This window comes from Azolla caroliniana, unplaced genomic scaffold, assembly GCF_043228905.1.
Source record: "Azolla caroliniana isolate FFs.n. ecotype wild unplaced genomic scaffold, voAzoCaro1.0.p SCAF_71, whole genome shotgun sequence".
Taxonomy (NCBI): Eukaryota; Viridiplantae; Streptophyta; class Polypodiopsida; order Salviniales; family Salviniaceae; genus Azolla; species Azolla caroliniana.
Window position 1 is genome coordinate 96,825 of NW_028230506.1, and position 24,764 is coordinate 121,588.

The following is a 24,764-nucleotide window of genomic DNA, read 5'->3' on the forward strand; positions in this document are numbered from 1 at the left end:
TACTAGTCTTGGTGGTTTCTCAAAATTTCACTTCGTGGCTTTTAGATATATCAATATGACCCTTGGTGGTTTCGAGAAATATGAATACTACTATTGGGGCAAAAATAATCTAGAACCATTAAGCATTTCTTAGATATTTTATTTTTAACAATTAAAAACTAGATTCCTCACTACTACATTGCCGATCAAAGCTTGATTAAGTACCTGAATCCCAAGTAAGATCATATACACTTCAATCATGTGGCATGATTACTTAATAAGAGTACTAGATTGCCCAACAAATTAGTCTATGAAGAACGGTTGGAAAGCCCAGATGCTCCCTTGCAAGCTCGCAAATAAACCCTAGTGCTTGTTTTTATGGGCAAAGATTATACAAAACACACATTATGAAAATGACACAATGTTTGAGAGCGGCCAAATTTTATAGTTTTTCTTTATTTCACCAATTCCCATAAACTCCACATAAAGAAAATATGTGCATTGTGTGTGTGTGGTAGCAAGTGGTAGCAATAGGTTCTTACATTTGAAGACCAGCACAGGTTTCTAAAACCCAAGTCCTACTTCAAGGCTAATAAGTGTTTTATTTGTCAAGCAAAAGGTTCCCCCTTGCCTACTCCCTCAGTCATAGAGGGAGAAACAATGATTCAATATGAGGCAAAGTTCTCAACTTTATTGAAAGAAAAAGAAATTATACCATATAGACTCTATCTAGGGTCACTTTATTGATTGTTATCTGTACACAAACTCTGCTACAATGTACATAAAAATTTGAACAATGCGTGCAAAATTTATCAATATACCACTTTACATTCTCTCTCTCTCTCTCTCCACACTAAATCGAACATCAACTTACCCACATTTATTCCCTACATCAGTGGTAAGGACATTGCTGCCAAAAAGTTGTCTTTGTTTGATTTCTTCTTTTAGTGGCAATATTCAAATCATCATGCCACCAGAAGTAATAAAATAGCATTTCATTTTCAAAAAACAGATTTATGTCAACATTTTGTGATCTTGATGATAGAAAGTGGGTTCACACACGAAGGATTTCCCCATTATTACTGGAAAAAGTCAAATTTCAAATGTTGCTCAGGACGTCTGTCCATTCATAACTAAACTAACAATTGAGGATCAAAATGCTGTTCATTAAATCATTCTCCATAACAAAAGTGAGAAAGAGAACAGTTAAATCTCAAACATGGTTGAGAGCAATTAGGATTTTCATAGAGATGGCTCACATACAATACATGTATTCCTCACTTTATGCCAAGTTAATAAGAAATTGTAATCAATGATGGCTATGACCATGACTATGATCATGATGACAATGACTATGATCATGATGGCTATGACCATGATCATGATGGCTATGACCATGACTATGATCATGATGGCAATGACTATGATCATGATCATGATAATGACCATGGTCATGGTGGTGGTCATGCTCATGATCATATGGTCTAGGAAATAGTAGCTTCAATCGGAATGCATCAACACCATTCAAGTAATATTTGTGAAGTCTCTTGGCACGAGTAAATCCAAGATTTCCATACAAGGCAAGGGCGCCCTTGTTTGTCACTTCAGCCTCCAATGTCACCTGCAGGCTCAAATTGAAATTTATGAGTGGGTGTTAACCTTTATAAAGGAGAAACCTATCCAAACACAAAGAATATATACCTCTTCACAACCTGATTCATGCATAACTTGTATCGCTCTCGTTACAAGTTCAGTTGCTGCATCCAGCATGTCACTTGAGTGAGATTTTAATGAGTTTTCTTATACCACTAAATTCAATGATGAATTTAAACATACTAGAATCTCATACCTCTCAGTACAGGTGAAATAGGAAAGCAAAGAAACAAATGCACAAAAAACTCAAATGTTTTTCAATTTAAATAATCAAGAACAAAATTTCTAGTAATGAGTATTGGCTCTTTACGTTCTAACCTCATTGTCTCTTGCGGCAATCGGCTACATTTAGTGTCGCTTCTTCCCACAAAAAATACATTCAATATCAGATCAAGATTTTGGCATAGTCTGTCTTATATTAATGGTATCTTTTTCGCCGCACAAGCAATTAAGAACTTCATCCCTAAAAGCCACAGGAACCAAGTATAAATTTTCTAATATGATAGAATTGTGAACGCAAGATTAGGGCATGGCCCATCTCACACGACATCTTTTCCCCATGTATTCTTAGCAAGACAATGATGTCTCCACCTCACAAAAAATTAAGGACTTACTCTCGAAAACCAGGCAGAAACAAATACAACTTCTCTATTATGATAGAATCATAAAAGCTTTGCACTGACAAAAGGTTGGAATGATGCATACTTGCAAGTTCCCCAAACCTCCAAGATCCTCAATTTGTACATGGTAGATCTCTCATCATCAATGAGTAATCATTCAGTAATAGATATTACTACAACGATTAGGGGATACGAGAAATGGAAAATTACGGTGGAAAAAGTGGGAAATCGGGCATTGTTCTGTTAAAAAGCCCATTCATCTTTCAGATCATGGTGTTCAATAGGGAATCATCTGTACATCATAGAATCCCATGATCATAGCTCGGCTTAACAAGCAAGAATCTCCAAAAAAACACTGCTCTCATTTGCAAAAACAGGAGGCAATCAGACTAGAGAAAACCAAAAGAGAAGTCTTTCATTCCAGAACATTTAGTGCCACTGCTTATATTGCAACAATCTTGAAATCTGACATCACATCAACAACCATTAGAAGTGTCTGCACTTGCCACAACCACAACTACAATACGTTTACCTCATTTAGTTCACAAACCACAACTAGATTATGCTTCACCTCATTTAGTTCTCCTATAAAACTGAAAACTGTCTCAATGACATGAACTACCTACAGAAAAGCGCAAGCTAATGTGGAAGTTCAAAGAAATGAAGCAACATAACAGATGCGAAGAAAAACACCCATGGCAAGAATGAACCATGGAAATTAACATGGGAATGGTGAGTATGGATGTTGTCAGTTGGTAACCTTAGTCAATGGAGGGCAGAAGGTTGTGTGTTATAACCCCCGTTAAGTTCCACATAGTCATCTAGTAAAGCTAGTGCAGTCTGTAAGAATTTAACCCATGTGGATGGGTTAATACAAACATAGCTTACAACCAGGATACAGTTCATTATACGAAAAAATAATAAGATTATAAAGAGTTAGGGAAACTTAAGTTGAATGCTTAGTAAAATCATAACAAAAGATTACCTATTCCTCTTCCTCGAAATGGTTTTACAACGACTAGCATCGCAATATATCCTCTGAATGTGTTTCTATGTTGACCCATTTTACACACAATGGTTCCAACACAAGTGTCTTCATGGAAAGCCTGAGATATAAAGTAATAAATCAAAGAAACAAACCACCACCTTCCTTGGGAAGTTGCTAAAAATAACCTCAGTTATATCATTATTATTATTTATAACTTATTTCCCACATAAAAAACAGGTACTAAGTTTCTCTTTAGATCAATTTTATTATTTACCAAAATGATCCATCTTTCTGGCATCTAATGTAATAATTCTAACACTGTATGTTTAACACAAAGGAAAGGCTGGTCAAGCACGTTTTAATTTTGTTTGCAGCAGTGCCAAACTCATCTCTTTATTGCTTAGGTTTTTTATGTCACAAATCTCATGAAAGAAGAAGGTTTTTCTAAATCATTCTCCTTCGGTATTGTGATCAAAGCAACCATTTGAAACGTTTGTTACATGTTTTCTATACCCAATCAATTGAATCGAAACCCCACAAATTACTAATTCTTCCATGAATACATCGATTTATTTTGTAACAAGGAAAAAATCTCTTCTAATTCTTCCATGAATACATCAATTGATTTAGTAACAAAGAAAAAACCTCTCCTAATACTTCCATGAATACATCAATTGATTTAGTAACAAGGAAAAAAATTGTCCAAAACACTCCCAAGTTTTCCTTCACGTACCTGACTGACCCTAAGTTTTCCTTGATTTTACCCAAATGCACTGGAGATTTTCCTTTATTTCTTGAAATGAAATCACCACCCAGGGGAAGGTATCGAAAAATGTTAACTAGCTTAGATTGCAAAGTGTTATGGATCTCGTGAATTCAGAGTGACAAGCATAGGGTGAAGTGAGGATCTGTAGAATGTGCTCAGAAAGGCCAAATGGTTCGAAGGAGAAAGGACCTTTTGTTGAGACGGATGAAACTAGCCAAAAATTCTCATTTCACATGAAATCAGCGACAATATAGATGGTTCTGGATGATGCCCTTGAACACCCTCGTCTCTAGCAATTGTATGTACTATTTTAAGAGTGCATGTTCCTTATACAAATCCAAGTGAATCAAAACTCCCTGATACTAGTACTTCCATACATACATATGTTGATTTGGTGAAAAGGAAAAGGAAAAAATCCTCGAGGTACCCCAAAGTTTTTCTTCCCCCAAATGCCTCTTGAGTTCTCAATTGTTTCGCTGATTGACGTACCATTAAGAAATGTATATACGAGAGAAAGAAAGAAAAAAGAGGAGAAAAGTCACGGACGTGCATACCATGAAGCAGAGTTGTGGCCAGATGGTGATGAAGTAACGGTAAGTGAAGATAGAGTAAGGCTCACTGAGTTCATCGTCAACGAGTGCCATGATCGACGGCAGCTGTTCTTCTCCTTCATAGCTCACGTAACGAACGGCGGTCTGCGTCTTTCCAGTGATCTCCTCTACTGCTGCGACTGCTGCATCCACCATGTTTTTACACTGCTACAAAATGAAGAAGAAGGAAGGCGAGGAAGGAAGAAGAAAAAGACCCCAATTACCACACACCTCTCGGGGGCAGCCAAATATAAAATACAAAAAGATTCCGAGGGCATTTCCGGTAAATACAAAAAAGCTTCTTCACGGCACTCCTACTTGCACTAACAATGTTATTATTAACATACATACATGTATCTCAAGAATGATATTTCTTCAAGATGTCCGCTTTTCCATCACATTGCTCGTCACCCCCTTGCTCTTCGACTCCGTCCACCATAACTGTAATATACGCCCAGAAAATGCTCAAACAAAAAATAATCAATCTTTTGTATGCATGCTTGCGATCCTAAGATGATATTTAATCTTCATAGTGAATCGGGTCTGAAAGAATGTAAGTTTTACAATAGACACACACATGTATGTGTATGTACGAATATATGTATGTTTCTATCGATGCTTGTGATTCTTGTATGATGTTATGAACATTCGTTTTTGGTGTTCCTCTCTCTTCGTGATATTGCTCATCACACCTCATTCTGATTTGTTTCGTGACGTATGGCAAAAGAACTAAAAAATGAGAAGATAATATTCTAAAAATGTGTGCGTGCACGAACACACATTGTGTATGTATTTGTATACAGTATCATGTGCATTTGCTTTTGTGTTCCTCTCTTCCATGAGATTGCTTGTCACAGCCTTGCACTTGGACTTGGTCCAACATGTCATGGTGAAAGACCTCAAGGAAATTTGGTCTTCCGATTCTTGCATGATATCATGAGCATTCGGTTTTGTGTTCATCTTTCTCTATATTATTGGCAACATTAATGAATTGCAAGCATGCCTACAAGTTTATGTTTCTTAAAAATATTCGACCCTTATTCACAAACTTAGTTTTTGAATGTATCAAGAAAAACCTTACTAACAATCTTTCTTTATTCCCATAATTGTCCATAGGGTTTTCTTCTTGTTCTCGAGCAATTGCATTTGTTTATTTCGATAATTATGTGGTAGCTCATCTCCGTTTCCCATAATGATTTGTTTTCTTAGGGCAATAATAAATCATCCCCATTTTCTCTTCATATGGTTGATCAATGGCATTTGGGGAAACAATGTTTTTTTTATTATATTTCCCAAAGCCATTCTTTCATCTCAAAATGGGACATTGGATATCCTTGCCTATGTGATCCACCACTCATAACCCATCATGAAAACTGGCGAGATATCAGTGTGATTTAGTCAAGTAAAATATAATTAGCAAATGCCCTAAAGGAGGTGTTGGCGATTTTTTATCAAATTGAAGAAAGTGCAGGTAGGGGACTTTCGTAAATTTCCTCAATGCAATCACATCCCTTGGTACCCTAGATTTGGGGTTGTCTATCCATGTAAGTATAATAAAATATGGTTATGAATCAAACATTTATGTAGCAAGTGCTTTAGTTTATATGTATCCAAACAATGGTTGCTTGGAGGATTCACGTGTGATGTTCAACAAAATGTTCCATCCCGATACTATAACATGGAACACAATTATTGATGGATTGGTGTAGCATGGTAATCCCCAAAAAGCATTAAAATGCTTTGAAAAAATGAAACAATAGAATGTGATGGTAGATAACACAACATTCCTCGGTGTTCTTTCAACTGTAATCACGTTGAACTTGTGGGTGAATGATGGCATCATTTTAGTTCAATGAATTATGTTCATCATATCTCACCAACAATAGAGCATTATGCTTATATGATTGATATCCTTGGTACATCGAGACATCTTGAAGCAACAACTAACTTGTTACAAAAGCTTCATGATGAGCCTTCTTTATCATCATGGATGGTTATTTTAAGTGCTTGCCTACTTCACGAGAATGTTGATGTGGCAAAAGAAGCAATTGAATTTATCATCAAGTTGAAGCCACAAACAAAACTACGTATGTGTTGTTATCTAACATATATGTTGTCGAAGAGGGAAAAAAAAAGAAAAAGCAAGGTTTTTTTTTTTTCTTACTTATCATTACCTAGAAAGATTGGCTAGGGTCATATGTAATATTGGACTATTTTGTATATTGCCTCTGACCACTTTAATTTAAATACCAATGGAGGATATTTTTTCATAAAAGAAATAAAAATAGCAAATGAACCAAAGCCAATATATTGATCTAAAATAATCAAGATTAGGAAACACGGAGATCATATGGCAAGCAAACATTTCCAATATCAATGGGTTTGCGACATATCCCAAATATTGACATGGATGTGAAAACAAGGCCGTGGTGTCTTGATAAGATATCGAATGCATGACTAGTTCCGATAATTTAATGGCCCAAATTGACCTTATCCCAAATCTAGTCTTGACAGACTCTTTATTATGCCCAAGTAAGTGAAAACTAGTTAATGAAGGAAGCCCCCCCCAACTTGAAAACTGGATTGCTACTTATAAGATTGGCAAGAGAACCGAACATGTGACTGGCTCCGGCCATCCGATGTCTCCCATGTTGGCCATATCCCAAATCAAGCGTTGATCGTATTGTCTTTGTTGTGCCCGAGTGAGAGCACAGTGGCTAGTGACAGAAACCCCGCCATCGGAAATCGGGTCGGTACTTCTTATTATCAGATAAGGTCCCCACAAAACCCTGTTAGAGATCCTTCGTAGGGATGGTAATGGTAATGGTATTTCTGTAGTATGGTATGCCTCCATTTCTGTCACTGATAACAAACAAAGCATTTTCTTCATTTATCTCTATCATATGCATAAGTGTTAACAACCTTAAATCACCCACACTCGCGCTCGCGCACGCACAAATACGGTATCAGACAGAAGAAGAAGAACACGATGATTACAAGGAAATCTGACACGTCTAGAGATTACAGTATATCTGATGGTATACTCATTGTTGATCATGTGTCTAGAAGAGCCGAATCCAACTCTCTGCTAAGTAAGTGTCATTCTTTTCTCATTTCTTCCTCTTCCTCTTCCTCTTCTCCAGTCTCCTTTTCTTTTTCTTTGTTGTTGATTTAGATATATGTATACTCTCTATGTGATGACCTTGTATATGAATTTGTTGATATGTTTAAGGAGAAAACTGGTCATTTGAATGTGAAACCAGCTCACACGGTGAAAAATTCTTCTCTCTCTCTCTCTCATCACATTTCATCCTTTCTTGTCTTCTTCGGTTAAGATCAAATGCCTCATAATTCATCATTCTAATTTATTAACTTTTCGGGTGTATGTTTTCTCTTAGTAATTCATTGCTCTAATTCCTCAGTCTTTTTGGGCAGAGGTGTTTTGCTTAATAGTTCATCAGTCAAATGTCTTGACTTTTTTGGCCGAAGTTGCATTAATTTCTTAGTGTTTTTGGTTGATACTTAATTGCGTTATTTTCTTAGTCGTAATTCTTGTATTTATGGTTTTTTTTGATTTTTTTTCTCAATAAATGCATTTTGATTCACTGTTTTTGGGTCAATTATTTCTTAGCCTATTCATTTTTGGGGATTCTTTAGCAGCTATTATTCTTGTTTCTGTAGGGTTGAGCACCATTTTTCTAAGTAAGCTTATTGCTGCTCTTTGTTTTTGGATTGAGTTTCTTTTGCTTACTAGTCTGTGGCCGGCCTTCAAATGAATAAATTAACACTTAACAATCTGTGTTTCTCATTCCACATGCAGCCCTGAAAAGTAGGCTGATTGTATTTAGAAGCGGCAACTTCACAAAAATTTCTCTTTCTAAAGAAAAAGTAACTTCAAAATTTCTTGCTTTTTGGAAGAGCTATCTCCTGTAAACTCATTGCTGTTTCTCGTTTTTGGATTTAGGTTTCTTGGGTTCTTCATTTGTGATTAATGTTATGTTTTTTTGTAGGACTTTGCACAACCAAATATTAAGGAGGCATTTGATAAGTGTATTGGCAAAGGGGCCACAAGAGTCATCATCTCCCCCTATTTCCTTTCTCCTGGTATACATTGGGATAGGGTATGTATAAAGGTCAATATACACACACACTAGAAAATAGTCGTAATATATTTCTTGAATATTTTTTCCTTAGCATTAGACATTGTGGTAAGTTATTGGGTATTGAGTTTATGAATGCCAACAACCCCACACACATGAACAATAAGATGAGATACATTCAATTCTATGTGAGGTAATCATTTAGGTTAACTGATTCTTGTACAAGAAAGAACCTTATGGTTAAGCCTTTAACTACATCCACTGAGTTGTATGTGTATCCTGCAGCAAGGAGCACATGAGGGATACTTTACTTTATAGTAAATCCTTGCCATTGTCACACTTAAATGCTCTTCATTATATATTTCTATTCGGATGGAAAGCTAGACAAGTTGAAACAACATGGAAGTTCATGATACCACCATGCTAGATTCCAATGAACTTTTGGACAGTGTGCCAGTGCTAGATGTTGAGCTCATGGAAATGATAAATCTAAATGGCCTGATGTTGATGATAACACCATCACCGTGCATTTTCATGCATGGGTAAGGCATAACACTGTTGATCTGCACACAATCATTGAAGGAGCAATTGATTTCGTTTTGCCATTAGTTCAATATATAATGAAGATGGTGGATGTCTAGAAAATTCTTTGCAATGACTTTGAGACCAATAAAAAAACTGAGGTCCAATTTCTCTAGCATTAGTAGTCCTTTGAGTAGATGAGGGATGGTAAGAAGGCGGAAAAGTTAAATCACAAGGATAAAATGCCTTTGAGATCAGTTAGCAATACTTGAGGTGATGAAGACAGTCATTACTTTCGTGGGAAGATGATGAATAAACAGATAGAATGGAATTCCAGATTGTAGACAATTATAGTTGGATGATGTGAGCGTGCTTTTTCAAGAAAATGGCCGAAGAACATGGAAAGTCTAGAAAGTGGCATAGGATGGTGTAGAAGTAACAATTCTTGAAGGCAAAGTCTTTTTGAACTGATCAAGGAGGAGAGTTTCTTTCAAATCAATTTGAGGAGTCTGTATCAACTGAAGGAATTTGGGGGTAGTTAAGTGCACTGTATATCCCACAACAGGAATGGAGTACCCAAACATTGGAATCAAGCCGGAATGGAAATGTCCTTATTTATATTCAAAAGAACAGAACTGCATAACTGTTTCTACGTGCAGGAAGTATGTACTGCTGTCTACATACTTAAATTGAAATTTCAGGAAAGCTGTGGTGTGTATGACTCTGCTAGAAGCTTATTTAACTATAAAACCTTTTGCCACACGTGTTTGGAAATTCAGTTCGTCAAATACAATTCAGAGTCGAAGTCGTACAGATTCTATTATTCAACTATAAGAAAGGTGACATGTAGCTGAGACTGGAATTCTTAGACAAATTATTTGACTGAGGACCCAATGAGCCTTGAACACTTAGATGTAGCCGGATATGGAATGCTAATCATTGAGTGGGTAGATAGATTCCAAGAGTCTATACAGATTCATTGAACAACTAACAACTTCTATGAACATCGTGAATGTGTTTAGTTGTTCACCCTAACAACTTCTATGAACATTGTGAATGTGTTTACTTGGTCCTTTCACGTAGTGCTAGTTTGAATTTCATTGTCAAATTTCTTTAAGTTGTCTAGTTGAAAGTATTAATCATCTTATTCTAGAAGCCATTACCAATATGAGAACCACCTACCTTCAACCCATACATTGCCGATTAGTAAATTGCTTGATCCTCTTGGATTCTGCGTCCTCCATTAACTTTGTCATTCCCCCTTTTTCAAAGTTGAATCAGAGAGTTGTTGAGTTTCGGATAGATGAATCTTCCTATCTTCACAAAAAATCAGATTTCTATCAACCTCAACTTGATGACTCGCGTAGTACATCTTCTAATGTTTGGTGTTATTACACTATATGCATCGACGGGTGAAGTTTTCTTTTTTTCCTGCCTTAGGCTTTTATGGACTTAAGCTTTCAGCTTTTTCTAACTTGGCGAATCTCAATGGAAAATCCCTCATGCTTTTGATTAATTCCTCAAGTAGTAATTATAGTTCTTTTCGTTTTTCTTCTCTCCCTCACGCATTTGATTCTTGTGTGAAATATCCGCAAGGAAATTCTTTGTCCATGTGCATGTTTATAGATTGTGGATGTGCTTATGTTCTTTCAACTTTGTGTAATCAACTGAAAGGTAAAGAATGAATGGAACATACAAGTAAGTGTGCTTTTGCTCTACTCGTTAAAGTTCTTGGAATAATATGATATGTTCTCCTAGGGAATTGATCATAATCTCTATGCCATGATCATCTTATGGTAGAAGGGAGTGCATATGTCGTTGCAATTAGTTAGACAAGGAAAGACAATTTTAGTAGAGGGCTGACAAGAGTATTGCTGATCAAACGTCCACTCAAATTTTATTTCTATCAAAAAGGGCAAGGTGGCAAATGTTCAACCCCACAAATGTCAAAGTCAAGTCGTTTTATATTAGCTAACAAATCTACACATTTATTTCTTTGATTTTTCATCTAGTGTGAAAGAGCTAGACTTTTACTAGTCACAAAGGTGGTAGTTTGATGATAGATGATACCAAAGGTATAATTCAACAATTCCAAAATCATAAGGGGTAGCCTTGATATTACGCAAAACATGGGGTTATTACCTGTGATTTCCCTTATGTGATTAAATGTAGGTAAAATCATTGTTATACCATTACCTTTGCCAATTTACTCCCATATACATATATATGCTGGTGTTTTCAAACATTACCAAAACAAGTGGAATAATTTCTTGATTAAGTAGCAATTCATAAGTTGATTAAATAATTCATGATCAATAATCTAAATAATTATGCAGCAGACTAATTAGTGATGAGTTGGTAAACTTCCATTAGAAAACAAAATGTAATTAGAACCAAATTAATGTCTGATTAGGCCTAGTTAATTTTGAAGGGTCTTTTGGTACATTTTAGAAACTGAAAGCCAGGTGCAAAAGGTAAGGGTACTTTTTCTCATTCTTGGCTATGGTGAAACGATGTCGACACTAAGGTAAGAATCCGATTATCTCACAGTCCTTTTTCGTTTTAAAATCCTAGAAGCAAGTTTTCTTTTTTAGGGTTAAATAAGGAGAAGGAGGCTTCCGTATAGGAAAAAAAACATGAGCAAAAGATGGACAAGGAGAGCTTTCATCACAATTATCGTGCATTCATTGCCTTATTCAAGGTTTGTGCAAAGAAAAAAGACCTTCAACAAGGCATTAAATTACATGCCGAAATTTCGAAACAAGTTATACTCGAAAATAACCCATACCTAGTTAGTGCTTTGATCAATATGTATGCAAAATGTGGTGCCTTTCAAAAGCAAAACAAGTACTCGAAGACTTACCAACTCGAAATTCTGTCTCTTGGAATGCCCTTATTTCTGGATATGCACAACAAGGGCATGGTCAAAAAGCATTGGATTGTTTTGGAAAGATGCAACTAGAGGGCATTTCACCCGATGCATTCACTTTTACCTCTATCTTGAAAGTTTGTGGTAGCATAGTTGCTGTTGAAGAAGGACAAATAATCCACAACGAGATTGTGGGTAGAGGCTTGTTAAAAAAGGATGTTGTGCTTGGCACTGCCCTGGTAGATATGTATGCCAAATGTGGTTTGCACAGAAAAGCACAACTAGTACTCGACGAACTTCCTGAGAGAAACGTATTCTCTTGGTCTTCACTAATTATAGGGTATGTCGAACAAGGTCAAGGTCACAAAGCATTGAATTGTTTTGAGCAGATGCAAAGTGAGGGACTCACTCCAGATTCAGTAACATTTATTTGTGTCTTGAAGGCATGTGGGCAAATAGGAGCTTCAGAGAAGGGTGGAGAAATCCATGAAGAGGTTTTGGATAGAGGCATATTGGAGAAGGATATTGTGCTTGGTAATGCTTTGGTGGATATGTATGTGAAATGCGGTTTACTTGCGAAAGCACAGAGGAACACATTAATTGTGGCATATGCTCACTTAGGGGAAGATCAGGAAGCATTGACCTGCTTTGATCAAATGCAAAGGGAGGGGCTATCTCCAGACACGGTCACCTTTCCTTCCATCTTAAAGGCTTGTGGTATCGTAGGTGCCATTGATAAGGGCAAACAAATACATTTAGATATTATGCATAAGGGATTTCTGAATAAAGATGCTGCACTTGGAAATGCTTTGGTGGATATGTATGCCAAATGTAATATGTTTGGAGAGGCATGGAAGCTGCTGGAAGAGCTTCCTTGCCAAAATATCGTTGCTTGGAATGCCTTGATCTCAGTATATGTTGAACAAGGGCAAGGTCATGAAGCACTCAAATGCTATCAAAAAATAGAGAGAGAGGGGATCTCTCCAGATATAGTCATGTTTACGTGCCTCCTGAAGGCATGTGGCAGCACAGGAGCCATAGACAAAGGCAAAGAAATTCATGGAGAGATTGTGAGTAGGGGTTTTCTAGAAAAAGACATTGTTCTTGGAACTACTTTGGTGGATATGTATGCCAAATGCGGCATGCTTGAAAAAGCACAAGAAGTGTTAGAGGATCTTAGTATATGAGATGTGGTCTGTTGGTCAGTATTGATAGCAGGATATGCTCGAAAGGGGAAAGGCTTAGAATCGTTGACATGTTTTAAAAGGATGCAAAGCGAAGGTCTTTCTCCGGACGAAGTCACACTCTTATGTGTTTTGAGTGCATGTTGTCATGCAGGTCTGTTGGATGAGATTCAAATGCTACACAGGGATATGGTAAAGAAATATGGTGTTACTCCAAATGTAGAACATCATGCTTGCATGCTTATGGTTTATGGATATGCAGGAGATTTTGACAAGGCAGTGTCAGTGATTAAAGTGATGCCATCTTGTTATCAGTCTCCACTTTGGCTTGTACTGTTGGGTGCTTGTAGAAAATGGGAAAATGTAAAGCTTGGGAGGTTAGCTTTTATTAAGATTATAGAGTTAGATAATCACTGTGCTGCAGCTTATTTCCTCATGGCTAGTATTTATACAGCTGCTGGAATGCATACAGCTGCAGAAAATGTTAAATCCATGAGATCAACAGCTGTTTCTCAGGATAAACAAAGGAATATTGTGCGGCTTGATGCAAATGGAAATATTCTTCTGTTGTCTATTTGAGATGCCAACCATTGCTGACATTAAGACATGCTCAAAACTCAAAAAATTGTCCATTTGTCCTCATCGGTACATATGAGAGGGAAACTTTACATGATTTGAATGAAATGGTATGTACAATAATCGTCTGTCATATTTAATGTTTCTTTTTAGATCTACTTACAACGTAGAAATATAATGAGTAGACAATGAAGTGTATGTCCAACATCTAGTGTCTTAATATGGTGTGGTTGAAACTCCCCTCTACAGCAATTAAACACATTCAAGATGAGATTATTTGGGCAGTTTGTACACATAAATGCTTAATTACGTGGTTTCCTGAGCAGGGCAGGTGCACTGCTGTTTATATTCAACATATTGCAAGAGAAAGATCCCAATGTAATGCCTGCTTATAATGGATTCGAAGTTTGAGCTCATCTACAGATGCATCAGTCTTGGGTTCCTGATAAATGTTTGTGATGGTTCCTGGAGACGCAAATACTAGAACACATTAAGAACTGGAAGGAGCTTGTCTGACAAGGACTGAAAGACGTAGTAGAGAACTTGTGCATGACCTTTTATATACAGACATGCACACATATTTTTGATAAAATTGGAACAATACACATACATGTATATATCTAGCACATGAAAATGTGAAGAGCTCAAACCTCAAATGCTTAACACACAGAAAGTTATATGCTCATATGGTGTTTTTGAGCTTTTGTCCAGCACCCAAATACATGATGTGGTTTTGGTTGAAAACATGATGAAATGCTTACTAAGCATTTTAATTTTCTTAATGTTTGTGAGCTCAATATTGCACGTGCCTTGGCTAATTTTGAGGTGATTTTTTAGAGCTGCTGACTCCAAAGTATATATAGCACACATATATACTCAAGGTCCCAACTGCACACCTTGTTTGACAGATACAAACTTGTGTTCTCAGGTAGATCTCAAGTGATTGAATTCAACCTCACTGCCATTGTAGGAGATCTGGACGAGCTGATGCAATGGAATGGCTCATCCTCATTCTACTTGACCTGCCCTCTATACACCATGATACTCTAGATGCTTAGGTAACCTATATCTGGGTATCTGGGTTCCATATCTATGCCTCCATGGACTCTCGACAAAGAGCATGCTTTGGTAAATCTTAATTGTTGTAAATTGTTTTAGCAGTGCATTCTTTTACATTGACCCCCCATATCGCAAGCATCACACTCATAAGAAATTACAGAAAATGAGTAGTTTCTTTTTTGCTCTTAAGCTTAACAATTGTATCTAACCAGTGCCAATAAAGATTTCGGTCTTTTCAACAGCTTTTAATGCATAACTGCATGTTGGTACGATTTGATCAAATTGATGAAGTTAATGTCATATTCAATAAAGTTGTTGCCAATCGAACCAATGATGAAAAAAGATAACGCCACTCATATATTGAATTTAATTTCAAGTTCATGTAATCATTAATTTACAATTATGGTGGCAGGCTAACTTCCAAGCTCAATGCTAGATTTATATATGACAAGGCATTTGTTTATTTCTGTTAGATTCTTCAATGAATTACTATCTACCTATTTACTTGATAAGGCCAAATTTGTTCTTAGCATATTCAAGGGTATTGGATAACAACATAACTATAGACATAGGACTGATACCCCATGGGACAGTGTTATGGCAGAGGCTATATTAGAGACCTCTTTGAAGCAAACATCTCCCACCAGCTTATAGCCTTTCTTGGAATGTGGGTCCTATAAATAAACACGGATTCAGTTGAAAGTGAGACATTTTCAATGAAATGCATAGCACAAAAATAGATAATGTGTAAAGTGCCTTTGTTTACATGGATGTAATTTAAACCAACATCGATAACGAGTGCACCATGCTTAATCCAGTCTCCACAAACAAGGTGAGGAATGCCAATTGCAGTAATCACTACATCAGTTGTTCGGGTAATAGTAGCAGGGTTTTGTGTGTAGTTGTGTACAACAGTAACAGTAGCATGGTGCCACTACAGGTTAGGACAATAAGCATCACCAGAAATGTTGAATCAATATAAAAATGATTTTGAAAAAGAATGGAAATTATGGAGAATAGGCATTACATATGCAACCGAAACGTTGTGTATGAGTAACATGATGCACAAAATATGAGACACATGAGGATGGTACATATGGAAGATACATTCCATATCTACTATCCTCATGTGTCTCATATTTTGGACACCCAACAACTTTCATTGGCATTGTGGGGAAAACAAATAAAAGTAATATGTTCACACGACTCATTGGCCATCAAGAGAAGAACATTGTTGGGGGGAGGGGAGGAGCAAAGTGCTTGTGGTGGCTGTCCCAACATGTGACCAAAATATCTGAAGAAATCAATAAGAAATGGACTTCTAAGTCTAGAGGCAGTGAAAGGTAGTCATGACTCTTGACTCATGAGTGAGGGAGTGTGTATTGAGAGTCTAGATTAAATTGGGCACATTCTTTTTAACAGCCCTCCACAAAATGTTTGACACTGTAGCCTAGATTTTCAAACTATGTATATGATTGCGTTTACACTTTTAAAACCTACGTCCCTATCCCTATCTCTTGGACAGATTCCAGAGCAGCCTCTGCAGATGACAGTAATATGGTAGCTCTTCCAGCTACTCGCTTCAAACGAGAATTCTCCTTAAATCTGAAAGAACATTTATTAACCCACGCCAGGAATAGAGCCTCACAACAGGTGCTAGATTATTATCAACGCTTGATCTCTTCTTCAAGTATAAAGCCTGATGAATATGTTTTAGTTGCTGCCATCAAAGCATGTGCATGTAAAGGAAACCTAATTCTAGGTAGGTACATTCATGTCGATATCATAGATGCAGGGCTTGAATCTCATGTGTATGTAGGAAGTGCACTTGTTAGTATGTACGTGAAATGTGGTAGCCTTGATGATGGTGAAAAAGTCTTTGATGGGTTATCAAGATATGATGTTGTTTGTTGGAATGCATTGCTTTCAGGCTACGCCTATCATGGACATATGGAAAAGATGGTTCAATGCTTTGACAAAATGAACAAGTCTGATCAATTTCAGCCCAATTTGGCTACTCTGAATGCATTGATTGCTGGATATTGTCGAGATAAGCTCAGCCACAAGGCTTTGCAAGTGTTTACGCAAATGCAACAAGAAGGTAATTGGATGCCTGATGGCGTTACCTATGCAAGCCTTCTCAATGCATGTAATTGGATGGAAAAAGCTCATGATCAAGGCAAGATGATTCATGTTTTTATCATAGAGTGTGGGTTTGAATCTGATGCCTTTATCGCGAATTCCCTTGTGAATTTGTATGTAAAATGTGAGGATTTCAAGCATGCAATTCATGTTTCCAAAAGAGTAGAAAAAATGGACTGTGTGACATGGAACGTTTTAATTGGAGGCTATGCAATGCATGGTCATATTCAGGAAGCCATTGAGGTTTTTAACAACATGCGTAAAGCGGGTATTTGTCCTGATCTTGTCACGTGGAACTCTTTGCTAACAGGATGTGTACAACATGGCTATGGTCAGCAAGCTTTTATACTCTTCCAACAAATGCAGGAACAGGGTTCAAATTCCGATAAGGTCACATTTGTGAATTCCTTAAAAATATGCTCCTTAGTAAGTTCTCTGGATCAGGGAAAAGTGATTCATGCTTGCCTTCTAGACACTGAAATGTGCTGTAATCTATTTGTTTGCAATGCGTTGATTGACATGTACGCTAAATGTGGGAGTTTAGATGATGCCTCTAGACATTTCCATGCCTTATCAAAGAGGGATCTAGTGTCTTGGAATACAATTATTGCATCATATGCCAGTTACAGACATCATATGATGGTATTTGAATGCTTCAGGGATATGCAAATAGATGGGTTTCAACCAGATGAGATAACTTTCCTCTGTGTTCTATCTGCATGTACCCATATGGGATTTTCGGAAATGGGTTGTATGTATTTTATGACCATGAGAGAATGTCTTGCCACATCTTGCAAGGTAGAGCACTATAACTGCATTGTGGACTTATTGGCTAGGAAAGGTTGTTTGAAAGAGGCCAAGTCCCTGCTTGGAATGATGCCATTTGAAGCAAATCTTCGAGCATGGACTTCTTTATTGAGTCATTGTAATACTTATGGTGAACTAAAATTAGGAAGGCATTGTTTTAATCAACTACTTTTGATCGATAACAAATATGCCTCAAGTTATGAACTTATGTCAGCCTTGTATGCGCAGATGGGAATGTGGGAGGATGTGGTCCGAGTTCAAGAATTGAGAAGACGTGTCAATGCCTCATAAAGATTTTGTTGAATGTAAGATCTGGATACATCGTCACATTTTTTTCTTGGTAGATCTTTGATGATATGATAAAGGTAGAGAGGATGAAGAAAATAAATATAATAAACTGAAATAGTCTATCAGGACAACATGTTTTATGTCTGCATGTCCAATTTGGCAAGCACTTCATGAGGCTAAGCTATCATCAGTCATGTCCTCAAGTTTCTTAGAGAATTTCAAGGAACTCTTACAGATTTGATCACTTCACTTAGGACCAAGCTTTCATCAAGAGAAGGCCTTGGTTATATGAAGAGGATCATTCATTGAAGATGCATCATATTACTCGAGTTACAATGCTTGAATTATCATTCTTATGATGTATAGGATAGATGCTTTCATGTCGGGGCAGTTTTAAAAGGCCCTTAAAAAGAGATCGAACCTCCAGCATACTAATACATTCTTTGTCAGAAAGAGTTCGAATTTCAGGATTCTGCTTGAGGCCAAAATTTCAGAGAGAGATTAGCATCTACTAGAGGCCGAAAATTCAGCCTTTGAGGAAATTCATGATTAGAAATATGGGTGAATTCATGTTATCCATATTGAAATAAAAATAAAAGTTCCATGATCATGATATTAATCCATTTGCTGAAATGGTTTTAGAGATGGTTGACAGTCATGAAGTGGGCATGAAATGCATAACTAATATGTATGGGTTGAGTAAGGGGCGATTGGACTTCGAATCCAAAGTTACTTGGTGCTGTAGATAAGGCTATAGTCAAGTTCAAAAATTGCACATCTTTACAACAAATTATTTTTCTTCAACGAATTTGACATGATATGATACCACAAGCAGACCACACTAGTTGGGCAAATGATGTATCTTCTATTTTATTGCCATTGATAATTTGGAATCTGAATGTGTCATGTTGCAGAAAGGAATGCTTTTATTTGACACAGCTCAATATGATGGAATCCTAAAGAAGTTGCATATGTTTAACTCTTCCTTAGCAATTGATGAGGTAGTACCATGCTTCATCACCTTCTATTTAATTGGAATGCAAGAGCTGAATGATTTTGGTGATGCGAATCACATATTGACAGGGAAAGAAAGAGTGTGTCCTCAGTGAATTAGAGCTTTTACAACTGCATACAACTATTTCAATTCTGCAGGATGAGTCTCATTACCATACCAGCAGTTTGAGAGATGAGGATATTACACCAGTGTGGAAGATGCTTCTTTCATGGCCAGCATCTATGTTGTTCCCAGGTTCCCTTCCTGACTTCACTGTTATGATCATTTCTTTTGTTTAATAAATAAAGTATTTTATAGTACTTCAAAATATAACTATCTGAATCAGAAAGCTAAATCAATCATGACAATGACTTACTACTAGAGTTTCGATGAACAGATCTTGATATTTTAAGAATCACTCTTTTGCATCCTCAAGGCACAACGTTGTCGTAGTGTATTCCACACACTACGTGAAAACCATAAAATAATATATCCGATTTTAGATAAATATAAATAAATAAATAATATATCAAAATATTTATCACGTGCATAGGGCAGGATTCGAACCCTGCACCTCCACGTAGATAAACCTCAACTTTACCTTTATGCTACCTTATCTTTAGTGTTCTACAAATAGATTTAATAACTATAAGTGCTTTAATTGCGCCTACCTTTATTAAAAGGTAAATCATGCATTTTTAGAGTGCGTGAATATTTTATAGAAAAACGCAAGCAACTAAAAAGTGACTCATGCACATCTAGCGTGCATGAGCACTATATTTAGCAAATAAAAGCAAGGATTAGAAAAGCATCACATGCACATTTAGTGTGCATGAACATATTAGAAAAAAGCATGTAGCTATGCTTAGTCTCTCCCATCACTATATAAGGATGGGGAGCACATTGTTTTTTTTGTTGATTATTTTTCTATAATGATCAATCAATCTAAAATATTCGTGGGATTCACGAATTTGCTAAAATAATTCTCTCTTACTACCTAAATATTGACTAAATATACTAAACTCGTGGGATTCACAAGATTCTTATCTTATAACTCTTTATACCTATTCTTTACTAGCCTTATTTGTATTTTTCTTCCTCCTAGTCCAAAACCTCGGCGGTTCCCACCCGACTCACGCAACGATCCGGAGCCGAAAGGCACGACAACGTTATTTGCACAATATGCACATTCTGGGAAAGGTGAGTACAGTCTAGATATATTGAAAACGTTTGAGAGTGGCTAGAGTGAGTTTTTTATATGTGAATTGTTGGAGTTCTTTAAAGTTTCACAATTCTGCAGACATTATCATGGAGTCTCTAAAGAAAGCAGCTGCATTGCCTGCTATTGATGCGAATCAATTGATGTAAATACGCATTGCTGTTAACTGTTTCAGGCATTCTGCTCTTAAACAATGGATTTCATCCAACCGAAGTGAGGTTTGTCTTACTCATAGGCTCAAGTTCTCTCAGTTGCCTTGGAGGTAAGGCTTTCTTAAATTTTCGCAGTTGTGTTTATTTTGCTAGAACAAAGCTAATGTTAGGATAATATTTTTCCATACATGGCTGGGCCTGATGAGCAAGATCCAACATGCAGATACAGGGCTCTTGTTACTCTTAAGGTCTCTTGTAAGTTTCTCCTTGGTATTTTTTAATGTCAGGAACTATTGCTTTCTTGAAGATAAATGACAAATGGTTTTTGTTCATTCTTTCTTACAATATTAATGGGCTATTTACAATTTGTTTTATATTTCGTTTTAATTGCTTACAATACTAGAGGATATAATGTTTATATCAGTTACACAAACTACTCTTTTTTTATTTTGCAGATCATGGATGGGCTGATGAAGAATATTGCTGTGGATTTAGATGTTGGAACCATAGCTAATTTTGCAGCTCTTTCAGCTGATTCAAACATTTCTAAAGTAGATAAAGAAATTCAATATATTCTGGAGTCCAGTTAGATTTCCGGCAAGTTTTACAATGATAATGAAAGGTGGGGATTGCATCATCTTTTTAAGCACGTGATTAAACAAGAGACTTTCAGATGAATTATAGTTCTGAGACTAGTGATTGAGCTCACACACCAGTCGGGATTGGTAAATATTTTTCCATTTATTTTCTGGCTTTGTGAAATCCAAATGCTGGAAAACAAGAGTTGGTCTTATTTGCCAAACAATCCTCTAATGGAGAAGCACCACCTGCAAATAGCTGCCAAGCCAGCAGCTTTTGTAATGGAGACATCATTGAAGAGTAAAATGTCACTCATTCATTCAAAAATAGTTCTGCTAATTGATAATGTGCTCTCTACTGACTTTTATAACCTTAATAAAAGGCCTATGACTTGTAATATAGAAGACCCAAACCAATAATTTGTTGTAAAGATGTGGAAGGTTGTTCAAAGATCATCATTTTTCTTCAACGAATTTGACATGATATGATACCACAGGCAACTCCCTCAAAGGGGGAAAGATGTCTTGCTTTTCCGCTTAGCTATTACCTACGTAGACTCCAAGACGATTTCAAGGATGGGAGAAATGTTTCGAAGTGGGACATTGTAGCCTCTGGTAGGAACACCTGAACACAGTGCCATTACAAGGTGTAGAATGTACTGGTCTGTAAAGCATATGTGCACTACTAATACAGGCGATGCAGTTCAGGGTATCAATGAAGGGTCGGAGTCTAAGATCTAGATCATGACAGTTCTTCTACCAAGTGCTGGATAAGCTTCGCCCTTGCCCTAGGTGAGCCACCTTAATAATACAGCAATCTTATTCTAGCACTTTGAGTATCTTACAGAAATGCAATTGAGTATCTAATACTAGTTAGGCTCTACTCACATAATCTTGAAACCAAGGAATGTAAGTGTGCTCTACTGAAATATATTTGAGATCAAGAAAGATGGACGTGTTCTTTTCTTATATACTTCGATCATTTAAGGTGGACTAAGCACACCTTTAGTCTGTTAGAGACACTAATCAAGGTCGAATCAGAGGGGTTTAAACGTAAATGGTATCAAATATATAGATTAGATTCAATGCCCAAAATATGTAGCCTAATAAGCAATATAAATTATATTTCGTTCAGGTTCTCAGAGACATGAATATATTGACTCTTTCTTTCTTTCTTTACAAAATACACATTCGTTTATAATAAAGAAGCAAAGAATAAACCCATAATCAAGTCAGGCCTCACTGATAAGTGTGAAAATATGGCAAAAGTTAACTCAAGCATCAGATGCCTCGCTGAGACACACTAGCTATTCTAACGGAGAGCTGCAAGAACATCAACATTAGATGCTCATTAAAGGGGGTAATGTTTGCTTTGTACTTTTTTGATCCGATGGGTCACATCTGGCTAGATACTAATAAAATTAGCTAACGGCTACCTCTTCATCCCATCCTTTCCTCATAAGGTGTTCAAAATCCATGTTCTAAAACCTTTCATGATTAAAAAGTGCACTTTTAGCTTAATGGAATCCTTTAATGCCAACCAATTTTGGGAAATTGTTCACTGGATCATTTTTTAATCCAAACAACGCACAAGTATTCATCACAGGATTGCGGAAACCTTTGGGATATGATTTAATGTGAATGAACTAGGTTCACTCCTTGCTGATAAACCGGCAAGAAAGCATCAAAATATCATCAGTTTCCACGAGCAGGTGAAGGTGTATATATCAATAATAATGTATAGTAACGCAAAACAGTGACACTAATACTGTTCCTTATTGGAACAATGATAACTCAGAGATGAAGGACTCAAGCATGAAGCAAGAGGTAAGTAAAAGTATTAAAACATTTTCGGTCTATTTAATTAAGCAAATTATCCAGTATACTCCCTATCTCTTACAACGATTGTTCCACTTATTTTGCATAATAGAAATTCCATAAAAGAAAGATTAGATATAGCATATAAAAGAATACTATACTATACTATATTGCAAATGTTCTAACGCAAGATACAGTGTACATTAATACTGTACAGAGATTCTATCAATGATTGAAACAGAGATAAGCGAACTCAGAGATGAACTCGAACACGGAGCAAGAGGAAAGTTAAACAACATGAAAATAAAATCATCAAAGAATCGAACATTTAGTCTATCTAATGAAGCAAAATTATCTAGTACACTCCACATATTTTACAACAATCGTTTCTAATGATTTTACATAATAGGAATTCCCGAAAAATAATTATTAAATATAGCGACTATAAGAATGATATATTATATCCTAAATGTTCTGACACAAATTACAGTTTACATTAATACTGTAAAGAGATTCTATCATTTAATAGAAGTCCATCTAATTAAGCAAAATTATCTAGAACGTTCCCTATCATTTACAACGATCATTTCTAATGATTTTGCATAACAGGAGTTCCATAAAATAAATTATTAGATACAGTCATTATAAGGATACTATACCATACCATTTATCCAAGAGGCCTGCTGTTGTGGTACATAGGCATTCCCTGGAGAAAAAATTCAAATTAATAAATGACATGAATAAGAGAATCAAAGGTTGAAATATCAGTGAGGCCTAAGAAAATGCTTCAGTTCATGTACTTGGAGAGGAAAATGAAAGGTCATATGGAAGTCTTCAAAAGGCCACGAGATCAAACGTTACATCCATGTGAATCTTATCGAAGTCTGGTAAAAGAAAGCAAAAGTAAATTGAACCTAAAGTATGCGGTTTGCCTATGTGACTAGGCTGTGATCAGAGAATAATGGGTAGAAGTAAAGTGGAGGATACAGGATATGCTGCAGACACATTGATGTAGAGCATGAGTGGATCAGTCCATGAACACTATCATAAGATGATGCAGCTTGACATAAATCACGCTTGATCTTGAGCAATGATACACAGTAACTTCAGACGCAGGCTCCATCTTCTAATATGATAATCTGTGTATCCTTTTGTTTCTAGAGAAAAACCTTCTACATTAAAAAAAATCTCTAGAAAAAAACAGCCCTGAACATCTCCAATAATAGAACTCCATCCATGAAAATGATTCAAACCCCTCCCTAAAGAGGTAGTAGAGACGACCCCGATTTCACTATGAATTGTGATGCAGATGTGGCGCTTCTCAAACTCTGGTTCTTGCCTATGGAGTAGAAACATGGGGACCCAGTCTTAACAAGGCAAATCATGGGAAAGATTTAGAGACCTTTAGTGTCAATGATTGCCCGCCCGCATGATAAGGAGCAAAGCATCAGTGCCCCACGATATAATCCTGGCAGAGATGGGAGCAACACCTATAATCACTGAGGCATTGTTCCGATCAGTGACATTTATCCAACACCTTTGGGAGCTCCCTAAACAAAGGTACCCAAGGTTAGCACTTATGTCGTCAAGACAAACCGGCTAAAAATGGAGACATTCATTGTTGGTATGCTTAAATGCAGCAATGGTTCGAGTCACATGGCATACCTATAGATGCACTACCCCCGTTCGAATATAGATTGGACTGTCTCCATCTAAATATAACCAAAGTGGTAACCTAATGCTAGCTTCATTTGGCTCGATTTTGTTTTGCTTTTGAGGACATATTACAAGATAGAATAAACTGTTGCTTGAGCCAAGCAAGTGGTAGTGTTCCGGAATGTGATATGTGTGGGAACGGGG

The 24,764-nt window shown here is 36.6% G+C and overlaps 2 protein-coding genes, 2 long non-coding RNA genes and 1 pseudogene across 5 annotated transcripts; 3 read left to right on the forward strand and 2 right to left on the reverse strand.

Annotated features, from left to right (window-relative positions):
• Positions 1-1,124: 1,124 nt before the first annotated feature.
• Positions 1,125-4,778, reverse strand: LOC147849392 (N-alpha-acetyltransferase MAK3-like). Its single transcript, XM_087337590.1, has 4 exons — positions 4,561-4,778; positions 3,238-3,358; positions 1,681-1,736; positions 1,125-1,600 (listed from the first exon to the last, which is right to left on the reverse strand). Exons 1-4 carry the CDS (start codon positions 4,750-4,752, stop codon positions 1,289-1,291), a joined length of 681 nt encoding a protein of 226 aa, XP_087193716.1. The 5' UTR covers positions 4,753-4,778; the 3' UTR covers positions 1,125-1,288.
• Positions 4,779-11,399: 6,621 nt separating this feature from the next.
• LOC147849393 (pentatricopeptide repeat-containing protein At3g53360, mitochondrial-like) lies at positions 11,400-18,842 on the forward strand. The gene is made up of 3 exons (XM_087337575.1): positions 11,400-13,266; positions 15,725-15,846; positions 16,356-18,842. The coding sequence occupies exons 1-3, from the start codon at positions 12,039-12,041 to the stop codon at positions 18,144-18,146; spliced, it is 3,141 nt and encodes a 1,046-aa protein (XP_087193701.1). The 5' UTR covers positions 11,400-12,038; the 3' UTR covers positions 18,147-18,842.
• LOC147849394 (uncharacterized) lies at positions 13,392-14,127 on the forward strand. The gene is made up of 2 exons (XR_015531793.1): positions 13,392-13,517; positions 13,696-14,127. It is a non-coding gene; the product is annotated as an uncharacterized LOC147849394 (long non-coding RNA).
• LOC147849395 (uncharacterized) lies at positions 15,238-16,012 on the reverse strand. Its single transcript, XR_015531792.1, has 2 exons — positions 15,673-16,012; positions 15,238-15,580 (listed from the first exon to the last, which is right to left on the reverse strand). It is a non-coding gene; the product is annotated as an uncharacterized LOC147849395 (long non-coding RNA).
• Positions 18,843-19,000: 158 nt separating the features above from the next.
• On the forward strand, positions 19,001-21,098 carry LOC147849396 (uncharacterized; annotated as a pseudogene). Its single transcript, XR_015531788.1, has 6 exons — positions 19,001-19,144; positions 19,227-19,392; positions 19,535-19,573; positions 20,296-20,337; positions 20,438-20,574; positions 20,964-21,098. The product of XR_015531788.1 is annotated as an uncharacterized LOC147849396 (transcript).
• The last annotated feature ends 3,666 nt before the right edge of the window (positions 21,099-24,764 follow it).

Excerpts from the sequence above, each read along its gene's own strand:
- LOC147849392 (XM_087337590.1), bottom strand. The coding sequence starts at position 4,752 with ATGGTGGATGCAGCAGTCGCAGCAGTAGAGGAGATCACTGGAAAGACG. Across the intron at positions 3,359-4,560 it reads GGCCACAACTCTGCTTCATG|GCTTTCCATGAAGACACTTG; the intron begins GTATGCACGTCC and ends TTTATATCTCAG. Across the intron at positions 1,601-1,680 it reads ATGAATCAGGTTGTGAAGAG|GTGACATTGGAGGCTGAAGT; the intron begins GTATATATTCTT and ends TTGAGCCTGCAG.
- LOC147849393 (XM_087337575.1), top strand. The coding sequence starts at position 12,039 with ATGTGGTGCCTTTCAAAAGCAAAACAAGTACTCGAAGACTTACCAACT. Across the intron at positions 13,267-15,724 it reads AGAAGTGTTAGAGGATCTTA|TCTCCACAAACAAGGTGAGG; the intron begins GTATATGAGATG and ends TGCTTAATCCAG. Across the intron at positions 15,847-16,355 it reads GTAGCATGGTGCCACTACAG|CCTAGATTTTCAAACTATGT; the intron begins GTTAGGACAATA and ends TTGACACTGTAG.